General features: G+C 46.5%; 3 protein-coding genes across 6 annotated transcripts; 2 read left to right on the plus strand and 1 right to left on the minus strand.

Moving 5' to 3' along the window:
• Positions 1–667: 667 nt before the first annotated feature.
• Positions 668–2294, plus strand: birc5b (baculoviral IAP repeat containing 5b). Its single transcript, XM_076139030.1, has 4 exons — positions 668–793; positions 1698–1807; positions 2000–2117; positions 2205–2294. Exons 1-4 carry the CDS (start codon positions 668–670, stop codon positions 2292–2294), a joined length of 444 nt encoding a protein of 147 aa, XP_075995145.1.
• A 5924-nt stretch (positions 2295–8218) lies between these two features.
• Positions 8219–9271, minus strand: neurod4 (neuronal differentiation 4). Its single transcript, XM_076139029.1, has one exon. The coding sequence runs from the start codon at positions 9269–9271 to the stop codon at positions 8219–8221; it is 1053 nt and encodes a 350-aa protein (XP_075995144.1).
• Positions 9272–17066: 7795 nt separating this feature from the next.
• On the plus strand, positions 17067–23887 carry LOC142989500 (myosin light polypeptide 6-like). 4 transcript variants are annotated; one of them, XM_076139027.1, is made up of 7 exons: positions 18753–18875; positions 19258–19285; positions 21524–21667; positions 21757–21930; positions 22044–22121; positions 22415–22449; positions 23348–23887. In XM_076139027.1, exons 1-6 carry the CDS (start codon positions 18873–18875, stop codon positions 22441–22443), a joined length of 456 nt encoding a protein of 151 aa, XP_075995142.1. In that variant the 5' UTR covers positions 18753–18872; the 3' UTR covers positions 22444–22449; positions 23348–23887. The 4 variants fall into 4 exon arrangements, with proteins under 4 accessions (XP_075995139.1, XP_075995140.1, XP_075995142.1 ...); XM_076139024.1 differs by lacking the exons at positions 18753–18875; positions 22415–22449 and adding an exon at positions 17067–17243; XM_076139025.1 differs by lacking the exons at positions 18753–18875; positions 19258–19285; positions 22415–22449 and adding exons at positions 17067–17243; positions 19511–19538.
• The last annotated feature ends 2228 nt before the right edge of the window (positions 23888–26115 follow it).

Genomic DNA, 26115 nt, shown 5'->3' on the forward strand with positions numbered 1-26115 from the left:
GTTATCCGCTCAAAGTCAAATAAAGGCTTTTACATGACTCAAGTGTCCAGTTTGTAACTTCTGTTCATCCATTTTAAAAGCACTTATGCAGGGTATGAGAGTTGTAAAAGCTTTGTGCAGTTTCATTTCACACCTTAAAGAGAGAAACTAAATGGCACCATTAACTTTTGTGCTGGGTGTGTGTGTATGTGCGTGTGTGTTTGTGTGTTGGGCTCCAGCTGTGGTCCTCATCTGCCTTCATCAACATCCATGCATCTGCTACTACAGTCTTCCTCTCCTTCTTACCTTATCCTCTGTCTTTTCACCTTTACTCTGCTGGACATGAGGCCGTGCCAGAGTTTCCTCACACCGGTCCATTATTACACGTCTGACTCGGGCTGCAGGGCTTTGATGCTGACCTCCTGTGCAGGTGGAGGCAGGTAGATGTACAGATGGAGCCACAGGGGGAAGAGTAGCCTCACTTTCTGTAAGTAAGTAGGTCAGGGACGGTGGCCATTATGGACTCTAATTATGGCCATTATGGAGTTTAATCAGCAGATGGCGCTGTGGTGTGAGTGAGCTCCCTTTGAGAGGAGCGAGGAGGTGAGAAGCTTTAATGAATCACACCTGGATCCTCCCATTCACGTCCACACGCCCGATTGAAGTGAGTGAGTCCACAGTGGAAGCTATGGCCAGCATGAACGTGTTAATGAGCAGGTTTCACACGTATGACAAAATGTACAGCCATGACCTACGGGAGCAGAGCTTTGAGGAGTGGCCGTTCAGAGAGGAATGCAGCTGCACACCTGAGAAGGTGAACGGTAGAGGAAGCTGTTAGCAGTTAGGAAGTGATTTATGCTCCATCAGGCACTTTAAAGTGTGTGTTTGGACTGCACTTCCTGTTTTATGCTGATTTAATGGGTTTGGCTAATTTTGCAAATGTCACAGCTGAGATTTAATATCCCACAGAAGAAGAAGTTAAGAAATAACTGTGTGTGTGTGTGTGTGTGTGTGTGTGTGTGTGTGTGTGTGTGTGTGTGTGTGTGTGTGTGTGTTAAAGTGCCACCTGTCACTACACAACATTAGGTTGCTTAATGCTCTGGATAACTTCAGTAAAACTATATGCATTAAATGTTAACAATGGTACATGGTACTGTGTGTGTGTGTGTGTGTGTGTGTGTGTGTGTGTGTGTGTGTCAAGGGGCCAATGTAAACTCTACAGCTCCACTTTCAGACAGTTGTAACGATGCCCGCTTGGCACTAAAGCACATAGCGCTCCAGAGTTGAGTCTGATAATGGGGCCTAATGTGTAGCTCGTGTAGCTCATAAACCTGAGATGACGATTATTGCATTTTTGATTCCCCGCCTGCCTTTCATCTTCACTCTGTACCCTGCTCGTGATTTACAGTCAAGCAGGTGGCAGATTTAGTTTCCTGATGCCGGGTGTCTCGTGTCCGGTCCCCTCTGCCCACAGTGGTGTTGAGCTCACGGTGACTGATGAGGTGCTGACACCACAGTGGATCAGCAACACTATACGCCCTGTTACCAGCCACTTACCCCCCCTCCGCCCCCCCAAAGAGCCAAATAAAATCATCCTCTGGTTTCATTCTCATCTTGACTTATCATCTCCAACCATAACTCAAACTGGATCTGCTTGTTGTTGCTCTGACTCAGATCTAAACACACTCGCTGGCTGTTTTTTGTGTGTCCTTGTGCAGATGGCCAAGGCCGGCTTCGTCCACTGCCCCAGTGAGAATGAGCCCGACGTCACCTGCTGCTTCTTCTGCCTCATTGAGCTGGAGGGATGGGAGCCTGATGATAACCCCTGGTAAGAGGAACACGCTCAGGCACATCCTGGCTCTCCACACGCACGGAAAGCCTGGAACTAGTAATTAGATTATTGATTGAGATTACTGTTACCAGTTAGCAGAAAGAGGGGATACAAGAACTCCGTGGGAGAGAGACGGACGTTGATTTGTAATATTTTGAAAGCTTCATCTGTGTGATTTCTTGTGTGCAGGTCTGAACACATCAAACGTTCACCCAACTGTGGGTTCCTCACCATGCAGAAGGACTTCACAGAGCTGACAGTGGGCGAGTTCTATCAGCTGGAGAAGGAGAGGCTGAAGATCTACCTCGTGAGTGTGTGTAGTTTGTGTGAAGGGGGTTTGTTGCTTAACATACTAGATGTCAAAGTTGTTCCAAAAATCTGCTTTGTCTCGTAGAGGAAAGTTTCCCACAAGAAGATGGCGGAATTTCGTGATAATGTAAACTCAACCATGGAGAGCCTGAAATCCCTGTTTGACACAATTTAACCCCACATTTTAGATCTTTGTGTATAGATTTTAGCCTGAAAATTAGCATAATAATAGTAATCATATGTATAAATGTGGTGTTTTTGTCAACAGCTTGAATTAATATCAATTTATTATCGACTTTTGATCATTAATAAAGTTTTTGTGAATATTTCCCACTTTGCTTGTAGTATTCACTTCAACCACTAGATGGTGCCTTTGTACGGACGCTGCAGCTTTGTTAAGTCACGGACTCGCGCAGAAAGTTTCCCGTCTTCCACCCCAAACCCTCACAAAGGCATCTGCACTGAAGGAGAACATTGATCAGAATTACAATGTGGGCTATATTCCTCCTTTTCATCTGAATACTTACCATTTTCCTGAACGTGCCACCATCTCTACCAGCCCCTTTTCAAACCTTGACCCTGGACAGATGGCCTGAAGCCCCTCCCTTTCAATACCAACTGTTGCCCCAGTAACATCTGTTACATATAGGGGAACAGTGTGCAGTGAGAGGGCACTTGGCTCACCCCGCACAGGACGACTGAGCTTCAAGAAGAAATGCTGCTGGATGTTGGTGACAATAGAGGAAGAGAACGTGCAGGAGAAGCAGCGTCACATGTTCCTGCTGCAGGACTGTGATTTAGGGTTTACAGCTATAAAAGAGGGTTTCACGTCTTATTTGCCAAAGTTGGTGGGAAGACTTGAGACTTTTCTTCTCTTTCTCTCTCTGTAGCCGTCAGTTGGGGGAAGTGAGTCACTCTCTGTATGTGTGTGTGTGTGTGTGATGGGGGGGTGGCTGGATGGAGAGCAGGATTAAAGATGCCGTCTCTTCTCCGACCCTCCACTGTGCTGGATTAATGTCTAATGTAACACTCGGGCCACTGAGCTCAGATCAGCTGCTTAATTCTCTTTCATCCGCTCGGCACAGAGGAGAAAATGTAGAGGGAATATTTTTAGCCCCCCCAAAAAAAGAAAGAAACCAAAAGGTGATGTAACAATGAAACAGGTTACCAGGGCTCGACTGGGATGAGCTCACATCCCTGCTATAATATTAATAATAATATTCCCTCAGCTGTTTGTGTTGTGTTGTTGGGACTTGGGTGTTAGAAGAACAAATCCTGGAATTCCCAATAATTCCCTGATGAGCACACCTGATTTGGCCGTGTGTTCAGGCCAGCGGTGTGGAAATGACATCAGGCCACAGATCATAAGCAGCACGGTGAGGCTAATTGCTAATGTAGCTCTAATCAGGGTTTATATCCTCACTGCCCATCATGTCAATCCACTTATAGATGTGAGCTGCAGAAGATGAACAAAGAGGAAAAGCCCTGCAGATGTGATGGAGGAGCTTATCTGAGGAGGAAGACTCACAACTGCTCATTTCATTACATCACAACCACAAGATACATAAACAAAATACACATTCTGTATCATAAACCCATGAAATAAATCCACTCTGATGCATTAAGCTCATAAAAAGCTTTCATCCGTTTCTGTGTCTCGCATCTTTACTGCACTTTCCAAATGAGTGAGTCTGCGCTGAACAAACTGTGTGTTGTCCTGTGTGTAAACACTGAGCGTAGAGTGTAGCAGATGGAGAAACGGACAGATGTTACTAACAGAAAGTTTACAACCTGATCTCCACATTAGGCTCCATCTGTTGCTCCTGCCAGCGCCGCCTCCCTCCGCCCTCCTCCACAGCTTCCCCTTCCACATCGTCATCAGCATCCATCACCGGCTCCCCGACGCCGCTCTGTCCTACATGAGTGACACCAACGTTTACCCCCTGACCTCATTTAACCCCTCCTGTGCCAAGCTGAGTGACTGGCACGTTATGGCATCAGAAAGCCAAACATTTCACTGTAACTCTGTCCAGCTTTATAGTTTAGTTTAACCGTTTGATGGAGGCTGATGTGAACATGAGGTGATTTAATTTCTGCACATGTGAATGGATGTAATTTGCAGACAAATAAGGGGCGCAGGGTGAAACACTTTGGATTCTTCCCTGTTACTATGCGAGGCAAAGTCCCTTTTCTAGTTTCACACCTCCCTCCTCCACCTCTAACGCTCTCCCACGTCTCTGGCAACAGGCTGCACTGGCTGCCGGCTCTCACAGACACCGCCGCCCTCCTACCTTCGCTGTTTTTGTGCCCTCTTTGGAAAAAAAAGGGGACCTCCATCTGTCCCTACACTTAGGCCATTGTGGCGTCCCAAAGCAGAGCAACTTCCACAATGCACTGGGCGTGCAGGGAGGGGGGGGGGAGGGGAGGGGAGGGGAGGGGGGAGGCATGGTAAACACGACAGCATCCAGATCCCATTAGAATACTCTCGGAGAACTCTGGGAGGAGAAGGTCCACCCCCTTATCCCCACACACACAATGTCACCTTTTACACACACACACACACACCCAGAGGTAACGAGTCCCCTCTCTCTTTCTCTCTTTCTTTCTGACGTGACCTTATTCTATTAAAATCTAATTTGTTCCTTAAACTTCTGAATGGATTTGCAGCGTTTTTGTTGATTTCCAGCACATAGATCCCTGTCACATAGAGCTGTAATGCTCCTAGTCAGCTCTCCTGCAGGCTGCTTGGTGACGGTTTGACCCGCTGGTGGGACATTATAAGACTTTAAACCAGGGTCCACAAAGAATTCACATGCCAAAGTGGAACTCTGGCCTGATCCTGGTCCTTTCTCACATCATCATCATCATCCTCCCTTTTCTCTGCTCATCCACTTCATTCTCCTCCCAGCTGCTCCTGTTAAATCCACGCCGTCGCCGTTTCAGGTTGCACCCGACTGACGACCTGGGCGCCCGTATCCTTATGCTGCCCACCAGAGTGTGTGTGTGTGTGTGTGTGTGTGTGTGTGTGTGTGTGTGTGTGTGTGTGTGTGTGTTGCACAGTGCAGCCCGAGAGGAGAGGGGATCTCTGTGTTTGCCTTGGCTTAAAGGCGGAGGGATTACTGCCACACAGTCACTGATTAAAGCCGTCCAGCCTTCTATGGCCCCATTAATACCAACTTAATCACAATGCTTTATCCCTCCATCTAACTCCCGCGGGTCAGGACCTTTTCATTTTTGCAGCAGCCACTCTGGTTTGGCCCTGTAGATTAACTGTGCTGCACACGGACACAGAAATATAAGCATAATAAGAAAAGGAAGGAGAACAAGGTTTTGATACAGCGCCCTGCCGGCTCAGCTTCTTCATCAAAACTCCTCCTATAGTCCCACGTTTGGGAAACGTTTGGGAACGGAGAGGTCGGGCTCCAGCTGCCTTATTCTCTCCGGGTTGATATCTGACAAGTCCCAGGCGAGAGGGACTATACAGGTCGAGGGCTGGCATGTGTTCTCTTCCCAGTGAGGGAGACACGTGGCCACATTACAGCAAACAGCCTGATAAAGACAGATTCACTGATATTTAGGATAAGATTACATGTTGGATTTGATTGGTTTCCTGTATTTGAAGCTCCTAACATACATATATTTATCTTTACACGTCATTACCTTTCCCCTGTCTCCTCTGTCTCCTGTATCTCTTTGGTAATCCTCTATCCCAAAGTTAATTTACACAGATTATTTCCATATCCATCCACTCATGTATTTGGCCTCAGAGGGATAATCCACACACACACACACACACACACACACACACGCACGCACCCTGCCCCCACCTTTTTTTTCTTTCTTTTTTTTTCCACCCCAAAACACAACAGCAGTTACACAAAGAGAGTGTGTGCAGCAGCTAACTCTGCCAGTAGTTTCTCACAGGCCAAATGTCTGCCTGTGTGTGGAGCTATGTGTCATTCCTCTGCCCGGGCTGACACGCAGGACAAACTTATGAATGAGGAGCAAGGACCTCAGTCACCTCCTCTGCCCTTACACACACACCCCCCTATTCCTCTCCCTCTCTCTCTCCCTCTTCTCTCCCTCTCTCCCTCTCTCTCTCTCTCTCCCTCTCTCTCTCTCTCTCTCTTTCCCTCCCCCTGAATTTGGCCCAGCTGCCCATCAGCCCCCCGCAGCTCCCCCAGCTGTCTGCCCTCCCCGAACGAGAAGCGCCACAACAATACAGGTCACAGGTCAAGAGAAAGAACAGGCTGCGTTCACAATAGACCAGTGGCGCCCGATAAAACAATCATTCCCTTTTTCTCGGCTGCCTTTCTGCACTGTGGCCAGGGCTGGAAAAGACAAACCTTTCTGGAGAGGTAGCTGAAGAGGGCCAGTCCTCTTGGACAACAGCCTCCGAGGCAGCTTCCCCCTTTCGTACAAGGGCCACAATGATAAACACACACACACGTACACACACACACACCAGTTCTTGCTCTCGCCACTCCATCTTTGCACTTTACAACCCAGTTCTTTGTTGATTGTGTTGAAGAGCCATCATGCTCTTCAACACAATCATTAAAGTCAAAGCTGAGATGTTGGCGTTTGTTGGGTGATATGAATGTGTCAGGATGTCTGCCAGCTTAATTAGGCTAAATGTCTGCAGATCTGGAAGCAGACATCTTACTTTGTACCTTTCATTGCCTCGGTGCTGAATTCTCACATTCAAATCTATTCTGTACAACACGCCCCATCCATATTCATCTGCTTTGTTCACGCTTTTTATTTTTGTTAACTCTATGAAAAGACTTCTTGCCCCACAGTGTTTTGGCATGAGGTAGATGGGAAAATGGGACATGTGGGAAACACGGGGAGAAAGCTGTGGACTCCAAAGGCCTCTGTGCCACGTTCACCTGTTCCCCGGAGCTCTTTTCCCATGGCCCACAACAGCCTCCTGCCTGACCTGATAGAAACCCTGGAGCAAGCCTCTAAATGACATCACACACACACACACACACACACTCTCACACTCTCACACAAAGTACCCCTTTATTCCAGAAAGCAATTCAGCATGTCAGTGTGCTGTACGTTGGCTTTGATGTGTGTGTGCTCGTGTAAGCTTTTATGATACAACGATGAGATTACTGTTATACTTTAATGTTTCTTTAATCGTGTCAAAGTGAGAGTCTGTCTATTAAATGAGTTTATGTTCACATTGTGCCTTTATATTAAAATAGGAGCAGAATAAAATCTTATAAGGGACTTACTACTAAATTGTCAAAATCTTGTTGTAATGATTCTTTGTGTTAGACTGTTGTCATGACGATATGCTTCATGCTTTAGAAGACTCTAAACTTGTATTGAGCTTTTTTTTTCAACTGAGCTATCTAACCATCGGTAATTGGATGGGACATTATGAAGAAAACACATGGAAAGCAGCGTTACTATGGAAACATATAATATAAGAATATTTATTCAATTAAGTGCGAAAACAGCAAAATATTTACAACAGTTACAGTAGTTGACAAAAGTGTGACACCAAAGAAACAAGTACCTGAAAGACCTCAAATAAATAATTTAAATACGGCGCAGCTGCCATGACGACAGCAACAAGCGCCAAGAAGACAGAGAGAGGAAACCTGTGCTGGAAAAGGAAATGACAAAAAGGACGAAACATCATCAAAATAAATATTAAATACCCATATAAATAAATGTATTGCTTTCTTATGGCCTCAGGGCACAACTCAGGTTTCTGTGTGTGTTTGGATCGGACAGGAAACAGCTGTGGGTCTGATTTGGTAAACTGATCTTTAGCTTCACTCAGTTACAGATAAGGGGGCAACTTTTTAATAATAATAATAATAATAATAATAATAATAGCCGAAAATCAAAACATAATGATAACAAATAATGAATAAATACACATTTCAAAAACAATGTGTGTGTGTGTATCAGGTAGATTGAGACGAGGTGATGCCAGAGTTCATGACGGCAAAAAGTCAGATGCACGGCTGTGTTTACAGCTGTGTGTGTGTGTGTGTGTGTGTAACAGGGGTTTCACTCTGGACAGCTTCACAGTCAAGTCACCCACTGATCCACTCCACTTCCTCCAGTCACATTCTAAATGTTGTTCATCTGAGAGGAGATCAGGTGAGAGGGAGCGTAGGAGTCGAAGGCCATGTCCAGGGGCAGCTCGTAGCGAGAGGACTGAAAGAGTGTGTGGCCCTGAGGCCCGACTGGCAGGCCGGCCATTGTGGGAGGGGGGTAATGGTGGGATGAGAGGTAGTGGGCAGGGTGGCCGGGATGGGGAGTGTAGTTCCTATCTGACTCATGGGGAGAAGGCTCCTGCTTCAGGGCAAAACTGCCACTGATGCTCAGGGGGGGAGTGAGGGGGCCGTCGTACGGAGGGGTGCCGCTGCTGCACTCGTTAGGGGACGGGTTGTCGTAGGCCGGCCCCTTAAAGCTCTTCATATGGAGGAGGTGTGATGCCTCCAGGGAACCGTAGGGGGGGCTGGGAAGGCCTGGGGATGGGTAGCTGAGGGGAAGGCCAGCCTGACCCCCCACACCACCCATCCCTGGACCTCCACACTTGTCATCCAGCTTGTTGAGTAATATGGGAGAGGGTCCCAGCTGCAGACATCCAGCCACGAGGTTACTGGTGGGCTGAGACAGGCCTTTACACATCATCTCAACGAACCCGTGGCTCTCCAGGGACTCTCCGCTCTCCAGCACCTCTGACAGGGCCCAGATGTAGTTACGGGCCAGCCGCAGAGTCTCAATCTTTGATAACTTCTGTGTTTTAGACTGGCAAGGCATCACCGTGCGCAGACTTTCCAGGGCGTCGTTCAGCCCGTGCATGCGTGAACGCTCCCGGGCGTTGGCCTTCACCCGCCGGGCACGAAACCTCTCCTGTCTAGCTTTGGTCATCTTCTTCTTCTTAGGGCCTCTCCGTTTGGGGGCATTCTCTCCATCTTGTCCAATCTCCTCCTCCTCCTCCTCTTCTTCCTCTTCCTCCATGTCCTCACTGCCCAGCTCTGTGTAGGCATGGATGTGGCGTCCCCTCATCTCTGGACTCTCCTCCCCATCCTGGGAGCTGCCGTCCTCCTCCAGCCAACTCAGTGAGCTCACCAGCTCAGTCATGTCCGCATTCTTTCCAAATGGCTTGGTCATCATTTTGATCTGAAGAGGCAGAACATGAAGATTGATCAACGAAATTTACAACCAGTGATTTCTTAATATTACATTTAACAATTTTTTTTTCTTATTGCAATTATTAAGACTCATGAAGTGGAGCTGGAGTCCCATGATGTAAACTCTGCTCTGGTTTCAGCACTGCGTTGTGGACAGCTCACTGTGCTGCTGTGCCTCTGACGCTTCTATAGATATTTACTGTAAATGTTTTCCATTACGACATTAAAAACATGGGATTCTGTTCTTTTAAAATGAAATGGGTGCGAGCCCCCCGGCCCCCGGCTCCAGAGACGCCGTCAATCTGGGACACGACGGGATTTACTTTGCATATAAACCTCAAAGATTAAACAGGCAACATGCAAATCAACAACACTGTGGACAAACCGCCCACTAAGTGTGTGAAACATTACACACGGGCTGATTTGTGCTGTTCTTGTTTTTATAAATCAGGTTATTTTTTATGTCTGGTTGGGACCTAAAGCAGATCGCCCAGGTGTTACATCACTGCAATGTCTCCACTGTAAAAACAGCTAAACAGCAGAACGAGGCCCTGAGAGAAGTTGCTATTGTTTAGAACAAAATTGTCCTCATTAGTCATTGTCTAGTAGTGCGTAAAAGTAGGACACATACTGTAAGAGCGCAGGACGGTTGGGCTGCTGCTTAAGAACACATAATGTGTGTGTGAGATTAACTCCACACTTCAATTTAAAACGCCTATCCCGGGTTTTTAAATCAACTTTAGTGAGATTTTGAGCACATGGTGACATTTGTGCAGGTGTCTAAATTTCTGCTGATTTGATATTTTTTATTTTTTACAGAATTTACTAATTTTTGGTTCCCCCTTTAAAAAAAAAAAAATCGAACATATTGAAAACTCACCTGTTTGGATTCAGTGCTGTGTTCAAGTCCCGACTAAGTGTCTGAAGGTTCAGCGAGTCGATTAGTCCCGAAGCTGCTGAGTGTGTGTGTGTGTCTTAGCGCATCTGCCGGTGTGTTCCCAACTCTCCTCCGCGCTCAGAGACCCGTGAGACGCGCATACGGGACTTTCTTCTCCGAATAACGGGACCGGGCTGATATGTTCGCCTTTACCCGGGCACAGGCTCCGCCCACCCACGCCCCACCCACACCCCACCCACGGGCAACTCATCCAAACGCGCGTGGCGGGCTCGTGGCCAAAAGTTTCACCCGTGTGTGTGTGTGTGTGTGTGTGTGTGTGTGTGTGTGTGTGTGTGTGTGTGTGTGTGTGTGTGTGTGTGTGTGTGTGCATAATCCTATAGGCGCTTTATGTGCCGCAGCTCCGAGTCAATCGAGTCCTCGTGGGCTGTAATAAGTGTCTCGATCGATTGTCTATCTGTTCATTAGTCGCGTGGATTATGAATTTTCCACTTCATTAAGCGCCGCTCAGGCCTGGACGCTCCTCTGTATTTACACTTAACGGATTTTGACAGCTTGGTGCGCAAAGAGCAGGTGTGTGTGTGTGTGTGTGTGTGTGTGTGTGTGTGTGTGTGTGTGTGTGTGTGTGTGTGTGTGTGTGTGTTTGTGTTTGTGTGTGTGTGTGTGTGTGTGTGTGTTCGCTCGCTCGCTCAACAAGCTCTTCGATTGTTTTTCCTCCACTTTTTAGCGTCACATCTTCCCAGAGGACTCAGTGTGAGTCAGATCAGAATCAGTGGATCAATTCATTGGTAATGAATAAAATAAGGAGCAAAATATAGATCGCTGCAATTATCGTCATTCATTATTATTATTCAATCACAAATTCAGAAACATAACAGTGAATAAAGGACTGGTGGATATTTTATCTGTACTTTAATGTTTCGCGTGTTTTCAAGCTTCGTGTCTCTCAATCGAACAAATCACGTCTGAAGTGAACCTGCTTTACTGACTGAGCAGAGCCGCTGTGAGGCCTCATCACAGAGTCACTGTGCTGCATTACACACACACACACTCTCTGTCTCTGAGCGCCTCCATATTGAGTGTTTCCCCCATAAATACCAGGGCACAACAAGCGCCCGGGAGTCCTCGTGCGCGGCTCGCCGCGGCGCAGCGGGGGTCCATTGTCCCGCTGCCCACAGACAGCCGGGGTCTCGCGAGTCGCACGTGCCCCCGCATTGATCCCATTGTGCGCGCGATTGCGCACAGCTGTGCTCGAGACCGCGTTTATCTCTCTCTCTCTCTCTCTCTCTCTCTCTCTCTCTCTCTCCCCCTCTCTCTCTCTCTCTCTCTGTTGCTCTCTCTCCTATCTCCCCCTCTCTATTTCCTTCACGCTCCCTTCTTCTTTCTCTCTCCTTCCCTCTCTTTCTTTCTCTCTGCTTCTATCTTTCTATTGCTCCCACTCTCCACTCTATTTCCTCTTCTCTCTCTCTCTTTCCCTCTTTCCCTCCTCTATCTTATTATTGCTCCCATCTCCCCCTCTCTATTTCCTCCTCTCTCTCTCCTTCCCTCTCTTCTCTCTCTCGTGTTTTGTCTCAAAGTAGTTTCTAAGTCTGAGAAACGGGATATGGTCACGTGAAGCTAATCGGTACATCGCGTAACACGGGCACTTATCCAACGATTTATTGAAGATCCCGACAGATGGCTGCATATAGGCGCGTGGGGGGGAGGGGGAGGGGCATCTGTTGCTTGGACGCTCACGCGTCACTCTTTGGCCCCTGATGATGTCTCGTGCTGAAACAGCATATTATCCAGCTCAGTAACGGCCATGAGCTGTGTGTGTGTGTGTGTGTGTGTGTGTGTGTGTGTGTGACTGCCCTTTATGAACCAGACATTGCATGCGGACAGCACAACAACTCTGTGCCTCTAACTCCCCAGGTAGATGCACCCCTACTCCCTCAAACACACCCATACACACATATAAACTCTCTCACACACACACTACCCTCTTCTGTCCCAGGAGTGTTAGCGAGGCCTCCACCACACCTGCAGCCTGCACAGGGAATTGAAGCCTCGCAGTCTCCCACAATCCCCAACGGTTTTCCAAATGAGTCACTAACTGAGGGGAATTGCGTCCTGCTCTCGTTTAAACAGTAACACAGAAAGTCATCCTGCTGGAAGAGGACAGACTGCACACACACACACACACACACACCGCCCATCACAAACGACTGCTGATGAGTTTGCACGATAGAGCCAAAACGTTTTCTGACAGATTACGATGTATTATTTTTAAATGTGACATTGTTTAAAAGAAATTAAAGACGGGACAGGAAACCATTCTGCACAATTTGATTTTTGACTGTTAAGCCAAAACTTAAACTTATTTAATTTTATGTAAGTATTTCTTGGATGCAGGTTGTCCATATGTTTTGATTCATTGTTTGATTCCCAAGTAAATCATTTGAATTCTTCTTCCTCTGCTGTTCTGGTGGCTGAGAGTCGTTGGATTGTTTGAGAATTCTGCATGATCTTTTTAAAAAGTTTAGTTTAAAAGATGTCTACAAGCGTATCCTGGTGTCATATTAGCTCCTTAAGTGCTGTTGTTGCGTGTAAGGGGAGGGGGGGGGTCTCCTCACTAAAGCACTGCCACAAGTGAGTTGTCTCTCACTCTGCTCCCCTGGGACTCTGAGTGGAATGGGAGGGATTCGTGCGTTGTGCTGACAGATGGGTCCTTGTTCCTGTCTTTTTCTTCATCTCTATCTCCCTCTCCCTCATTCGCTAAAACACAGACACAGACACACTCACACACACACACCAAGACTGCACGAATACAATAGGAATTAAAGCTCCGCACACATGCTCCCTGCGCCGCTCCTGAAAGCTGAGCCCCTTGTAGTCATCATAAAGGATGGAGGGAGCGTGGATCTGTGAGAGGGGGGGGCTTGCTTGGGATGGCGGGGGGGAGCTGGTGTGGGGTGGCAAGGACAGAGAGGTGGAATTGTTCACGCAATCAAATTAAAAGTGTTGTATCTATTGGCTTACATGCTTTAAAATGTAGATTTGAAATGTTATCCTCATTGCTTTTGAGACAGAAAAGTTTATTCTGCAGATTGTATCTTGCACATCGGCATGCTGTGTCTGACTGTTTCTCATTCATCTGCAACTAGACTTTTGTATATTTTATTCCCAGTGTGTGTGTGTGTGTGTGTGTGTGTGTTAACAAGTCACGGGGCTCAGTTCTCTCCATTTGCTGCTCACTGAGGCTGAATATGGTTACACAGCAGACTTTCCTGAGGGAGACTGACAGGCCTACTGACTGTGCTGCACACAGGGGAACATCTCTCTCTCTCTCTCTCTCTCTCTCTCTCTCTCTCTCTCTCTCTCTCATTCACACACTCACTCACACACCACCATGAATACAGGACATCAACTTAAGTTTAACATCCTTCTTACTTCCATTGTTGGTTCTGGAGCATGAAGGTCAGCAGTGAGGCAAAGATAACCTTCATCAGGCACCGAGGCAGAGTGTGAGAACGTTGGCCTCGCTGTAAATCAAGTCTCACATTTTATGCACAGAGACTCCTGCATTAATGGAAGCATAACATTTCAGTTGCAGGTGGCAACACACACAACCTATATATCTCCCTGCACTCCAACACGCGTGATGTAAAACAGCTTTAGATTAATGCGGGAATTGATTCTGCAAAGTGAAATGGAAACATGTTAGCATCTGTGAGTGTAGGTGAAAGATTATGATAGTTGCTTTGCTCTGCACCAACATGTTTAAACTTTGGGCCAATGAGGTTTCCATACCCATAATGCAACGTTGTCAAAAGCTCACAGTCACAACACAAAGTGAGTTTGGATAAGATCTATAGCAGCGTTTGATCCAGACAACATGGACAGATTGTCTGCAGCTTATTCCTTTTCCTCTGGGCTAATGGATTTGGAAAACATTCCAATCGGACAGAAATGTACAGAATGGGAATCAGGCCTGGGGGCAATTCTCACTAAGTGGGGAGAGAGCCATTAAACAAAGGTGCCTGTGGTTTCATATTCAGGATACTTTACAGCCTCCATCCCAGGGCATCAACAGTGTTTTTGGGTGTGCTGTTAGAAGGGGCAGCAGAGGGGGAGGAGGATCCATCTGCCATGCTGCAGCTCCTCAGGGAGATGGGCATATCCCAGGGGTGTTTTGGAGAGAGAGGGGCTGAAAGGATTACACCCAACCACTAATCAACCACCGTAATCTGTGGGCCCCCATGCAAAATCCCCCTCCGATCCAAACAACAATTTGGGACAGTAGAATAAACCTCAGTGTACAGGGACATGGAGCTGATGTGGATCAACCTGAGAAATACAAAGATGCGTACAGGTGAATTTTAATTGGGCTGATATGCTGTGGAGGTGTGATTGGCAAGCAGCCATTGAGTGTTCCTGTGATCAGGTGCAAGTGTCCCACAAGTGGCCTAGTCTGATTCCCAGTGTGACCATTATGCAAATAGAGGAAACTAGAAAAGCCTCCAAAATAAATTAGTCTAACGGATAAAAGCACTTTTCTAATCAAATCAGATTGCATATAGGTTTTTATTTGAAGCAATGGTGGTTGACAGTATCTGAATGTTAGTGCAGTTCAGATGTATATGTTTGAGGGATCTGTTTTAGGTTTATTTGTGTAAACAGGAAGGGAATTTGGCCTCAGATGTCTGTTCAGCTCAATTCAGCTGTATTGATTTCTAGCTCATCTTTGGCTGTAAGGTGAGCCCTGCAGAGCGCTCTTGACTGAGCCTCTTCCAAAGACTTTGTCGCAGCAGGAACCTACAAGGTGCAGCTGCTGAGCCGCGGTCCTGGCAGGTCTTTCCATCCGGTGACAGAATCAAGTTGCCACTAGTTTCATGGCCCCTTGTCATTATGGTTTTGATGTCTGGGCCTGGGTGGGGTCTGGATCCTGTAGTGGTGGGTTTACTGCACCACAGGACTATAGAAGAAGCTGCCTAATGATGGTGCCAGTCCTCCAGGGCAATGGGAACTGGAGCATCCTGGCCCGCACCTCCTCTACCTCCTGCAGTATGCCCATTGGCTAGGCAGCGTCTAAGCTCCCTATCCCCACAGCTTCATTGTTTAGCGGGCCCAGCACTGTCAATATTAAGCCGGGCTAATGTGATCTAGAGGCAGCTGGAGCAGCCCCGATTATTACCATGACACAGCCGACTGAGGGGTGTAATATCATTAAAAATAAATCAGGTGGTTTGGAGATTTGCTGTGGCAGGGGGGACTTTGAATAGCATAGGTTGGAGAACTGCCATAATTTCATTAGTCAGTTGGGGCACCGCAGAGGATCTGCTGAAACATTTCCTTTAAGTTGGAGTAATTGAATTTGCTTTCACAACAGCTCAAACCAAATGAAAGAAAAGCAAAAATTATGATGGTGATTTATCCAATTAAACGTCTAATAATTTTGTAAATTAATTTCACACATGTTTGGAGGCATTGTGAACACCTGCATGTCAGAGGAGGAGAATTCTTCCATTTCCTGATGATGACATCATCCGTGTGGCCATATAGGATATTCCTGTTGTTATTATTAGCCTCTTTTGGTGGATTATTGCTGAAGATGATGAGGAAAACGTGAGACACTGGCAACTAATCTCCTTAAACTGTGTGACACCAAGCTGTCTGTGCCGGACTCATCAGCAATCAGCTGGCTGCAGGCTACAAGGAATAATATTCAAATAAAAAATTCAAATAAATAAAAGAAAATGTAAAATGTAAAAATAAAAATAAAAAAAACGTGTAAAATAAATAATAAATACACAATTTATTTAAAAATATAACGACATTTAATTGATTGCATTTTGTATTTAAATAATTAAATTCTGTTTTACTGTACTAATTGCTGCGGTCGCGGTGTCTTTGTTCGGTGCGTGTTTGCATGTTCGATCCGCTATTAGAGCGTCAGAAGTGCCGTTGGTCTCGCAGCGAGGGTCTGGTGTCGCTTTTGTTTTGACGCTTGAGACGCATTTATGGTGATTTCAAGGCCCATTGAGCCGCTATGGACCGAGCCCGGAGAAGACGAGTGCAGCGCATCGATTATTGGAGGAGCTGGTAGAAAAACGATGGAACCTGTTTGTGACCCTGCGCTTAATTAAAGCATTACAAAGAAAGAAAGAAAGAAAGAAAGAAAGAAAGAAAGAAAGAAAGAAAGATCGTCGTTTCAGTTATTCCTTACTCTTATTAGTCGACCGTTTCTTTCTTCTTTGTTTTTGTTTGTTGAGGTGCTTTAAGCAGTCCAACGATTCAAACGAATTGAATTCAAATTCAACGACTCTCGAGTTCACTCCGTGGAACCTCAAGGATTTGTGAGGTTGTATAGTGACATCTAGTGGTGAACAGCGGAACAACGTCTGATGGCAATGACCTGCAACACATCCCAGACTGTACAGAACAACTTTTATTAGCATGCATGCGCTACAGTAAAGCTACAGTATTTCCCGTTCTTTAGTATTATATGTTCTTATAATGACAACATATGGTGCTGATGTTGGTCTTGTGTATAAGCTGATACAGAAATCCAAAAATTTCTAGTTCAGTCTACATCACACACACATTTCTGACCCAGATAAAAGCATGTGTCCTACAGCTCTGTCTTTTTCTATCCTCTCCTTATTCTATCACTCCACTTTTGTATTCTTCCTCCTCTTACTTCTCCTCATTCTTTTCCATGCATCCGCCTCTGCTTTTTCCACGTGCCAGTCCCAGAGCATCATCAGCCAATCCTCCACCAGCCGTTCCCAGGATACACACCTGACACACTTAACTCCACAGCACCATATCTCCTCTCAGCAGCCACACCAGCAGCATCTGCGGGGTACTGAATACATTTCGGAGGCCGTGGACAGCAAGAATGGCCCCTAAAAGAGAGTCCTCCATTAAGAAGTCTCCTTCCCCAGTGGCAGAGCCCAGACTGGGTCCCCCTTTTCCTTGCCTCCCAGCGGCTCCTGCGGTGCCAAAGCCAGCACAAGAGCAGAGGCCAAGGATGCTGCGACCGTCGGATACACCGTTTGACCCCAGCACCTTGGAGGTGAGTGGAGAAGCAGCTTTAAGTGTCTGTGACAAAGCTAATGTGGGACACTCATGCAGGGCTTCACTATACATGTTACGGCTTTATATTTGTTCAGTTAATTATGACTCATTCCAGGTCTAAATACTCTTAGTTATTTTAACAAGCATGTTTCCAAACACACATATGTGGTAGGTGATCTAGGTAGTGTAGTGTGATAGCAGCACAAGGCCTTTAACGTGAATATCTCATAGGAAAGGAAATGAGGCTTTGAGAGCGAGGCTGTCCATCAGTCTGTGGCCTCCTTAGGGAGGAGGAGGAGGCTGTGAGCTGCCTCGTGCTCCTTCTTCCATCAGATGGGTCAAACTGATGGCCTACTTCTTAGGGCCTTCAAACTCAACCATCTTAAAATTAGTTTCCCATTATTTTTGTCCCGCAATAATGGAAGTAAGTAGAAAGTAAGAAGAGGAAATAGCAAAATGAGTCAGACAGATGTAATCATAGTAAGTAAACAAGCTAATTAATTAACTATTCAAAGCATTTAATCATTGAAATGGCCACATTAAAGTAACCACAGTATGGAAGACACGTGACAAAACCTGTTAATCTAAAGATGCATCAAAGAAAGTAGATCAGTGAAGTGAATGAATAAATAAAAATGATTTGAAAGGTTCGACACACAGCCTCTCAGTCTGCCCACATTAGATTTGACACTGTTGTACTTAAGCTTTGTTGCTGCTTTAGCTTTGCTCCCATCCCACTTTGATATTCTCTCGCATGCACTGCCTGGGTTTATGGACTGACTGTCCCATTTAGCCATGAGGAGAAGTAGGTCATGTTCAGACTCCCACTTGTCTCCACATTGGGACCACAGAACTGACAAGAGGCCAGAACTCCTGCTAGGCAAAGACAACACTTTAGTGAAGCTAAAGAGATGTGGCATCGGTCCATAACCTCTCATGCGTCACTGTCTTCCATCATTCCTGCGTTACTAGACAACCGTATCTTTGCAGCAAAGTCAAACAAAAGTCATTCATTGAAATCATGCTTTCATTTACCACAGATTGCCATTACTGTATATACATTCATCTCATTGTGATAAATAAACAGACCCCTTAGGGCGGAGGGTGAAGGCACACAGGAGGCTGAAATATGACTTACAGCAACAAAAAATCATAACAAACCACTGCCTCTCCGAAAATGAAAGAGGTTGTAACATACTTCAGACACCAGGCAACAACTAAACCTTACAAAGTTTGTATTAGTAATCAGTAATGTAGGAGTAAAGAAAAACAGCTCAATATTCTGCCTTATAAAATATACATCTGAGTCAAACATAGATAGATAGATAGATAGATAGATAGATAGATAGATAGATAGATAGATAGATAGATAGATAGATAGATAGATAGATAGATAGATAGATAGATAGATAGATAGATAGATAGATAGATAGATAGTTGTAAACAGTGTGTCTGAGTTCAGGCCTTGGCCCCGCCCCCTCCCTGTGCGTCGGGCGTACTGTGCGTAGCGCGTGCCCGGCCCCTGACGCACAGCAGCTCCAGGCTCTTCACTCTCCGCTCTTCCCCGCCTGCCGTCGTTCAGTCTTCTTTACTCTCCAGACCCCCCGGACTCACAGCCGTCACAGCCATGGTGGGTTCCAGTCTCCTTCATACTCTCAGCGTTTATACTTTAACCTTTGGCGTCTCAGTCTCAGCAAGGTGCCGTAAACTCTGCAAAAACAGCCTAACTTTGAGTGTGTCGACGCGGCGGAACTTGGTCGCCCGTTTGCTAGCGGAAGTGCAGGATTTGTTTCGCTAGCTCGCGCGGTAGCTAGATACTTTATATTATCAGATAGAAACATAACCAAACTAATAATGTGTAAGTGTGCTTCAGTCAGGAGGGTGTTTAGGTTAAACGAGTGTAAATTAATGGACTAGGTATCACAAATTCGCAGCTAACCGAGTCTAGCTTGGTGCTGTGAGTCAAAGGGCGTTCCTCTCTTGTTAGCTAACCTAACTCTCTCTCTGAACAGTCTGACTTCACGGAAGATCAAATCTGCGGTGAGTCTGAACGTCTTCACCTCTTCTTCTGTGGCTGACATCTTCCACAACCCTCTCGTTTGCCTCACTCTCTCATTCTTGCTCCAATCCTAAGCGCTGTATCTCCACTATCATCTGCTTCATGCCCGCCTGTCACTGTAGTCGTGGTTGTAGTTTCTCTGCTTTCTTTCCTTCCTTTCTTTGTTTCATCAGTTTCCACTTTGCAATGCTTGTTCCTTTTTCCAGATCGAATTTAACCTGGATCAGATTCACGGTGAGTCGGCGGTGCAGGATCTCCTTCTCTCGGGAGTGTTTAGGTTGTGATGTGCATGTTTGGGTTTAGATCAAACAAACCCGTGACAGACTCGCTTTGGATCTTTGGATCGTTGTTTGCAATGTCAGAAGTTGTCACGTTTAACCTGATATAACTCTGTAACATCCTGCTGTGTGTCTGTGATCCACATCAGTCAACCAAACATGGGCACAGCTCGTATCTCCCCTCCAAACTCTCTGCTGCAGAGTGTGTTTGCCTTCCACATTGTGTCACTTCTCCATATTTGCCTGTTAGTTTGCTTGTTATCTCCCACATGGCTCGTCTCCTCCACTCTGCCCTTTTTTGGTGGTGGACACGGAGGTGGATTGCTTCAGTTGACTTCAGGCTCCTCGTTTGTTTAATCCCGGTTGACATAATAGGCGTTTAGCTGTTCTCCCTCACGTCTCTCCTCCTACTCTCCTCTAATACCAAATATGGTGCTGGGAAAAGAGCTCGCAAGCCAGAAGGGAAGAGGCACATTCCTGAGAACAGGGAAAAGGGAACTACGCATGCCGGAGCTTTGTTTGGGGGGGAATAGCTGTTTCCAAAACATTCTGAAACAATCTATTACACAATCAAAGTCCATTTTGTTATTGATGGTAAGATCTTATCAGGTTGTGTTTGTTGCCTTAGAGCTGAATGAATCAACCTTGGGGTCAGCGGTGTGATTGCATCATTGCTTACAGTGAATAGTTAGTTTGGCTCCCCGCTGAACGATGAAGAAGAAGAAGACTCTGCTCCGCCTTATTGACTATTCAAGAAACTAAAATATTGATAACAGAGTGGAGTCGGCTCTCAGCAGGGGTGTCACATGGGTTGGAAAGATAATTTGTCAAACCACACGGACTCGTTTTGGATTTCAAAACAAGCCAGGCTGAGCTCATTAGGGTTTCAGAGCTGCAGACAGATTTTAACCCTTGTTTGTTAAAGACGGGACTAAACATTCAGCTGCTTAAATGTTTCTGAGACAACTCTTGAAGGACATGTTTGCATTCATGTGGAGCATGAAGGAGTCTGAGTGTGGTTCAGATCAGGGTTTAAGATAAGATAAGTGTCCTGTGGGGATTAGTTAAGTGAAGTATTTGGAGTGACGCTTTGAAATCTTCAGCTGTTGTTGTTGTTGTCTTGTTCTCATGTTTAGATGCTCAGCATGCAGGCTTCTCTTCTCTTACATCATTAACTTCTCTAATCCCTGACCCTTAAGTTTCACAGTGTTTCCTTACTTTCAACACTACTCTCTACTATAATCATGCAGCACTTAGATGAAAGTACAGCATAGATGAGGCTTTGTTGTATCCTAGATCAAGTGAAATATTCAAAGTCATGATCTCATCTGCAGCGTCCGTTCAACGCAAGAAGACAAGAGATTACATGCAAACTTTAAACTCTGACTTCCTGTTGGCTCTGCAGTAATAAACATCTTCCTCCTTCTTTCTGTTTGCACATTAGCTGTTTCTCTCTAGTCTCTTATAAAGGACGTATAGAAACTAACGTGAAAGGTTTATACTCTTGATACTAAGACTGAGTCACAGCACAGAACAGTACAACATGGATGTGATGATGTTTAGCTTCAAACTTGAACTGAACTTGTGTGAGCGTGGACTTGCTGGTGTGAACACGACTGAGACATGCACGTTACCCTGGACTAGACTGAAACATGAGCAGGCTCGTGTGTGTGTGTGTGTGTGTCCTGCCTGCTCACTTTACCTCATTAAAGCTGTTACATAAACTAGTTTGTTCTATACTCAGGGAGCAAATTAAACAGGCGTGCCAACAGCAAATCGTTTCATTTACACCGTGATCTTATCTGCTGCTTCTCCTTTCCTACCCCGCCTTGTGTGTTCGGAGGCTCATCTTTGAGGCGTCTCTCCACACACACGTCTGCTCATGTCTCCCTGCTTTGTGTAACGGCGCTCTGACCCACTCCCTGTTTGCTTCCCTTGCAGAGTTTAAGGAGTGCTTCCTGCTGTTCGACAGGACCGGCGATGGCAAGATCAGCTACAGTCAGTGTGGCGAGGTCATGCGCTCTCTGGGCCAGAACCCCGTCAACGCCGAGGTGCTCAAGGTGCTGGGAAACCCCAAGGCCGAGGGTGAGGAGCAAACACGACACGGACAGGGTTTCATACAGCACCTGATCCATGCTGGACTTATTTTACTTATTTGACTTTGTCTTTTCCAGAGATGAACACCAAGATGCTGGAGTTTGAGCAGTTCCTCCCCATGTACCAGGCCATCGCTAAGAACAAGGACCAGGGCAGCTACGAGGACTTCGTCGAGGGTCTGCGCGTGTTCGACAAGGAGGGCAACGGCACCGTGATGGGGGCGGAGCTACGTCACGTCCTCACCACACTAGGCACGTTAACTTTCTGTCCCAAACCGAGACGCTCCTCCTGCTCCTCTTTGTGCTGTTTACGTTTCTGTTCTATCTGAAACGGTGACATCATGGGTTAATTTTCCCTCCCACAGGTGAGAAGATGACAGAGGAGGACGTGGAGACGCTCTTGGCGGGACACGAAGACGCAAACGGTCACATCAACTACGAAGGTGAGAGCAAGCGGCGTGCACGGGAGCAGGCTTCCACGGGTGGACGCTGTGCTGATGGGTTTGCTCTTAACATGTAAACGAGTCTAAACTGGTTGAACAGCGGCTCTGGCCGACGCGATTATGATCCCCGTCGTCACGACAGCAGGAGTATTGTGTAGTTGCCGAGGGAGGCGATGTGATGTGTGTGCCGTGCGTGGCGCGGTTGACATCTGTACGTGTCTGACACTTGTGTTCTATTCTGAGGCGGTGTGAATCAGAAGGGCTGACGATGTGTAACTGTTCTTCCTCCACAGCCTTCGTCCGCCTCATCATGTCAGGCTGAGGGCCGGTACGGTACATGACATGGCACCTCCAGGCTTCCTTCGCTTAAATAATCTCCCGCCCCTTCCTCCTCCTCCCCCCTCCTCCTCCTCCTCCCAGCCCTGAGCCGACTTAACACAGATCAGCTGTAGTTCCGCTTTGTACTAATTGTAAAACGTGAGCCCTCTGCTTTTGCCAGGTAGACTGGATGTGTAGGAGCCTGAAGGGAGAGCCTGGGGGTCCCTCCTGGTCTGTAGTCTCTTTCTCCTGCAGCCCCTCTGTCTTGGCCCCCCCCCCCCCCCCCCTGGCTGCAGCATGCCCCTCCCTCCCCCCTGCATGTGTCTGGGCCTCCCCTCGGTTTACACGTACAGACACAGACACAGACAGAAATTTGTTTGTTATGAATTTGTTTTCTGTTTGAGTTTAGCTGCGAGAGCCTTTCCTACTAACCAGAGCATTGTAAGGAGTTGCTCTTGTGCTGGTCGCTCTCTCTCTCTCCCTCCGTCTCTCTCCTCTCCTCCTGATGGAGGCTGACATTGTAGCTCCCTCGACCCTCTTCCCTTCCTTTCCTCTGCTTCTCCTCTAGAGGAAAGCAAACAGGCAGGATTGCTTCTTTAACCCGACTTCTCTTGGATCGTAGAACGTCGCCAAAACCCATAAAGCTTTGGCTGTGTAGGAGATAGAGATGATCGCTCTTCGTCTTTTCTCTTAAATACCGTCTTCTCCTCCTCCTCCTCCTCCTCCTAACACCTGGGTGAGCAGAGTTTGGGGGAATCTGCCTCCAAATGCAGCATGTCTCACCCAGGCTGGCTGAAGCTGGATGAGGAGCGGCCCTGGGCTCCATATGCTGTAGTTGGAGTCGGTGTTGGAAAGAGTCATCGCCCACAGTCTCATGTTTGTTCTTCCTCTCTTGTCTCTCTTCACAGAACTGGTGAAGATGGTGATGAACGGGTGAAGATGCGTTTCCCCCCCGCCTTGTTTTCCGACCCCGTCACACGTGTATCCTGTCTGTCTCTGCAGTTAGCTTCTACACCGCCCCCTTCATCATGGATTAGTCTCACACAACCTTTATTTTAAGAAGTGCCTTTACATTCCCCGATAAAAGACGGACGATGACCGCCGTCGCCGCCTGGTCCCCTCAGATCCCCGCCCACCTGGCATGCATGTAGAGACCCTCATGCTGGCAGCGTCTGCAATAATACTCCACGATGCAGCAGGGAGGCCTACTGGGATCAGAGAGATGACGTCTGTAGAGAAATTGGTTCCTTAAGCGATTGTTAGTATCATTGGCTTAGACCTGCTTTGGCTGAGGGACGCTCTTCCTCCTCCCTTATGCAGTAAACTCCTAGATTTAAAGCCATACAGTCATCAAATAGAAAAAACATTTCAAATGAACTCCCTTATTTTTTATTCCCTTTTACTTTTGTTGTTTTATTCAAATAAATATATTGACCTCAAAACCTGCAGTGACTGTGATCTTTGTTTGTTTGTGGAAATTCCCTAAAGATTCACTTTTCTATTTTATAGAAGTATCCTTGTTCTTTTGTCAACACTGTGCCTGAGTGGTTGTACTGCAGCAGCGTCGCCAGTAGAGGGCGGTGTTGTTGCTGGAGTGGATGTTGATCCATACTGGCAGCGTGAATGTAAGAAACACACACCGCTGCTCCTGAAGCTGAGGAATGTAAATCAGGCCATGGAAGTCGTGTTTGGCGATTTGCCTCTCCACAAAATGATTCTGTTCAGAGGCAGAAGTCTGATGTGTGCGATCTCGCGGTAAAACGTGCCTCCAGCCTCACATCCGGTTGATCCTTAAATTCTGGAGCTTCTGTGCTCATGTAAATACTCAGAGAAATTATTAAGCGACAAAGTGAGGTGATATGAGCGGCGGGCGGGCAGGCGGGCGGGTGGGAGGCTGTTTGGTGGCTCCCTGACCTTTTCTTCATTCTCCTCACAACCAGACACAACTATTTCCCCTCATTAGGCACCGCGGCTATGAGAGTGTGAAGCTTATGGGTATGTGTGTGTGGGGGGGGGGGGGTAAAGGTTCAGGAGGAGGGTGTCGTAGTCCACTGCTGAATAGGTTGTCCACTAATTACTAGGCCTGAGTTTGTGTGTGTGTGTGTGTGTGTGTGTATGCGTGTAGTCGATGGAAGTCAGAGCTATTGATTATTTTAATCCGCCTATTTGTGAGTCTGTGATCCTCGTGGCTCTGCATTCGACGGGGGAATCACTAATGGGCCTCAGTGCAGCCTGTCTCAGACCTCTCCCCGTCCAATTAACTTTCAACTGGAATCTGCCAGGAAAGAGAGAGAGAGAGAGAGCCAAGCACGGCCCGGCTACATCCCTCTTCCTACGCTCAGGAGCAACACATTCACCAAATCCTTTCGAGTCCAGAATGCCGGTCAGTTCTCCACTCTAATTAGACACTTGCCTTTTTTTCTGCCAATGATCAGGGACGTATGGAAGATTCACGTTCTTAAACATTGAGATTATCTATCCAGACGTAATTAAAAAAATAAACAAAAACCAATCAGATATCACACAATCTTAAATATGTGCTTGTTTATTGAAGCGTGTTTCATTTTCACACTATTCTTCAATATTTTGTAAATAATTTGACGCCGACAGGTTAAATTTAGTGTCTGCTTGTTATGATTGACAGTAAAACTATGGCAGAAATGTATCTTCCCAACCTCATTAATAAAAAAATTATAATTCTAGAATTCCTCATGAAATCTCCACATAAACAAAGAGACAGAAATGTTTGATTAATTTAATCAGATTCAGTCAATCAATGAGGCATCTGCAGGCTGTTTACTTTGGCTCTGTGTGTGTGTGTGTCTGTGTGTGTGTCTGTGTGTGTGTGTGTGTGTGTGTGTGTGTGTGTGTGTGTGTGTGTGTGTGTGTAGTGGACCACTCCCCCTGATGTGTTCTTCATCATCCCTGGGCTTTGCAGCAAACGATCTGGGTGAGATCCCTGATCAGGAAAGCTCATGCCTCATGGAACACTGAACCAATTGTGTCGCACAATTGATCAAGAAATTGTTACTTTTGAAATGTACATATTGTGTGGATTGCATTGAGCCTGTGTGTGTGTGTGTGTTATGAGCTCAGATCAATGAAGCTGTATTAATGTTTGTGTCTTAAGACGTATTGGAAATCCATGGCGGAGCGGGCGGGGGCTGTGGGCGGCCATTGCTGCTTCAATCTGGGCTTCCAAGTCTCCACAGCCGTGCCACCATGTACAGACGCTTCTCCACAAACAGTCCAGTGTGTGTGTGTGAATGTGGAGTGTGTCACCTTTGCTCAGTCCTGACCTTCTCCATTCCAAAACACGCGTAAAACACAGAAAATGAGGTCGTTAATATAGATATTTTAATAGTAATTGTCTACTCCACCTATTCAGGATACCAGATATTCCCTCTTCAAAGTACATACATGTTGTTATTCTGACAGGGGGGGCTTCAAAAAAATAATGTAGGACTGAGGTATGGCAGTGAAAGTTCAGTGTGTGTGTCTGTGATGTAATGGACTATGCAAGCTGTCACATACACACCCGCCCGCCCGCCTGCACACACACACACACACACACACACACACACACACACACACACACACATACACACACACACACACACACACACACAGTCAATAATGCACGTGGCAATTAAAAACTGCCAATGCTTCAAATGTG

The sequence above is a fragment of the Genypterus blacodes genome, unplaced genomic scaffold (genome assembly GCF_046128005.1).
Source record: "Genypterus blacodes isolate CSIRO-AG114 ecotype Tasmania unplaced genomic scaffold, CSIRO-AGI_Gbla_v1 ptg000435l_1, whole genome shotgun sequence".
Classification (NCBI taxonomy): Eukaryota; Metazoa; Chordata; class Actinopteri; order Ophidiiformes; family Ophidiidae; genus Genypterus; species Genypterus blacodes.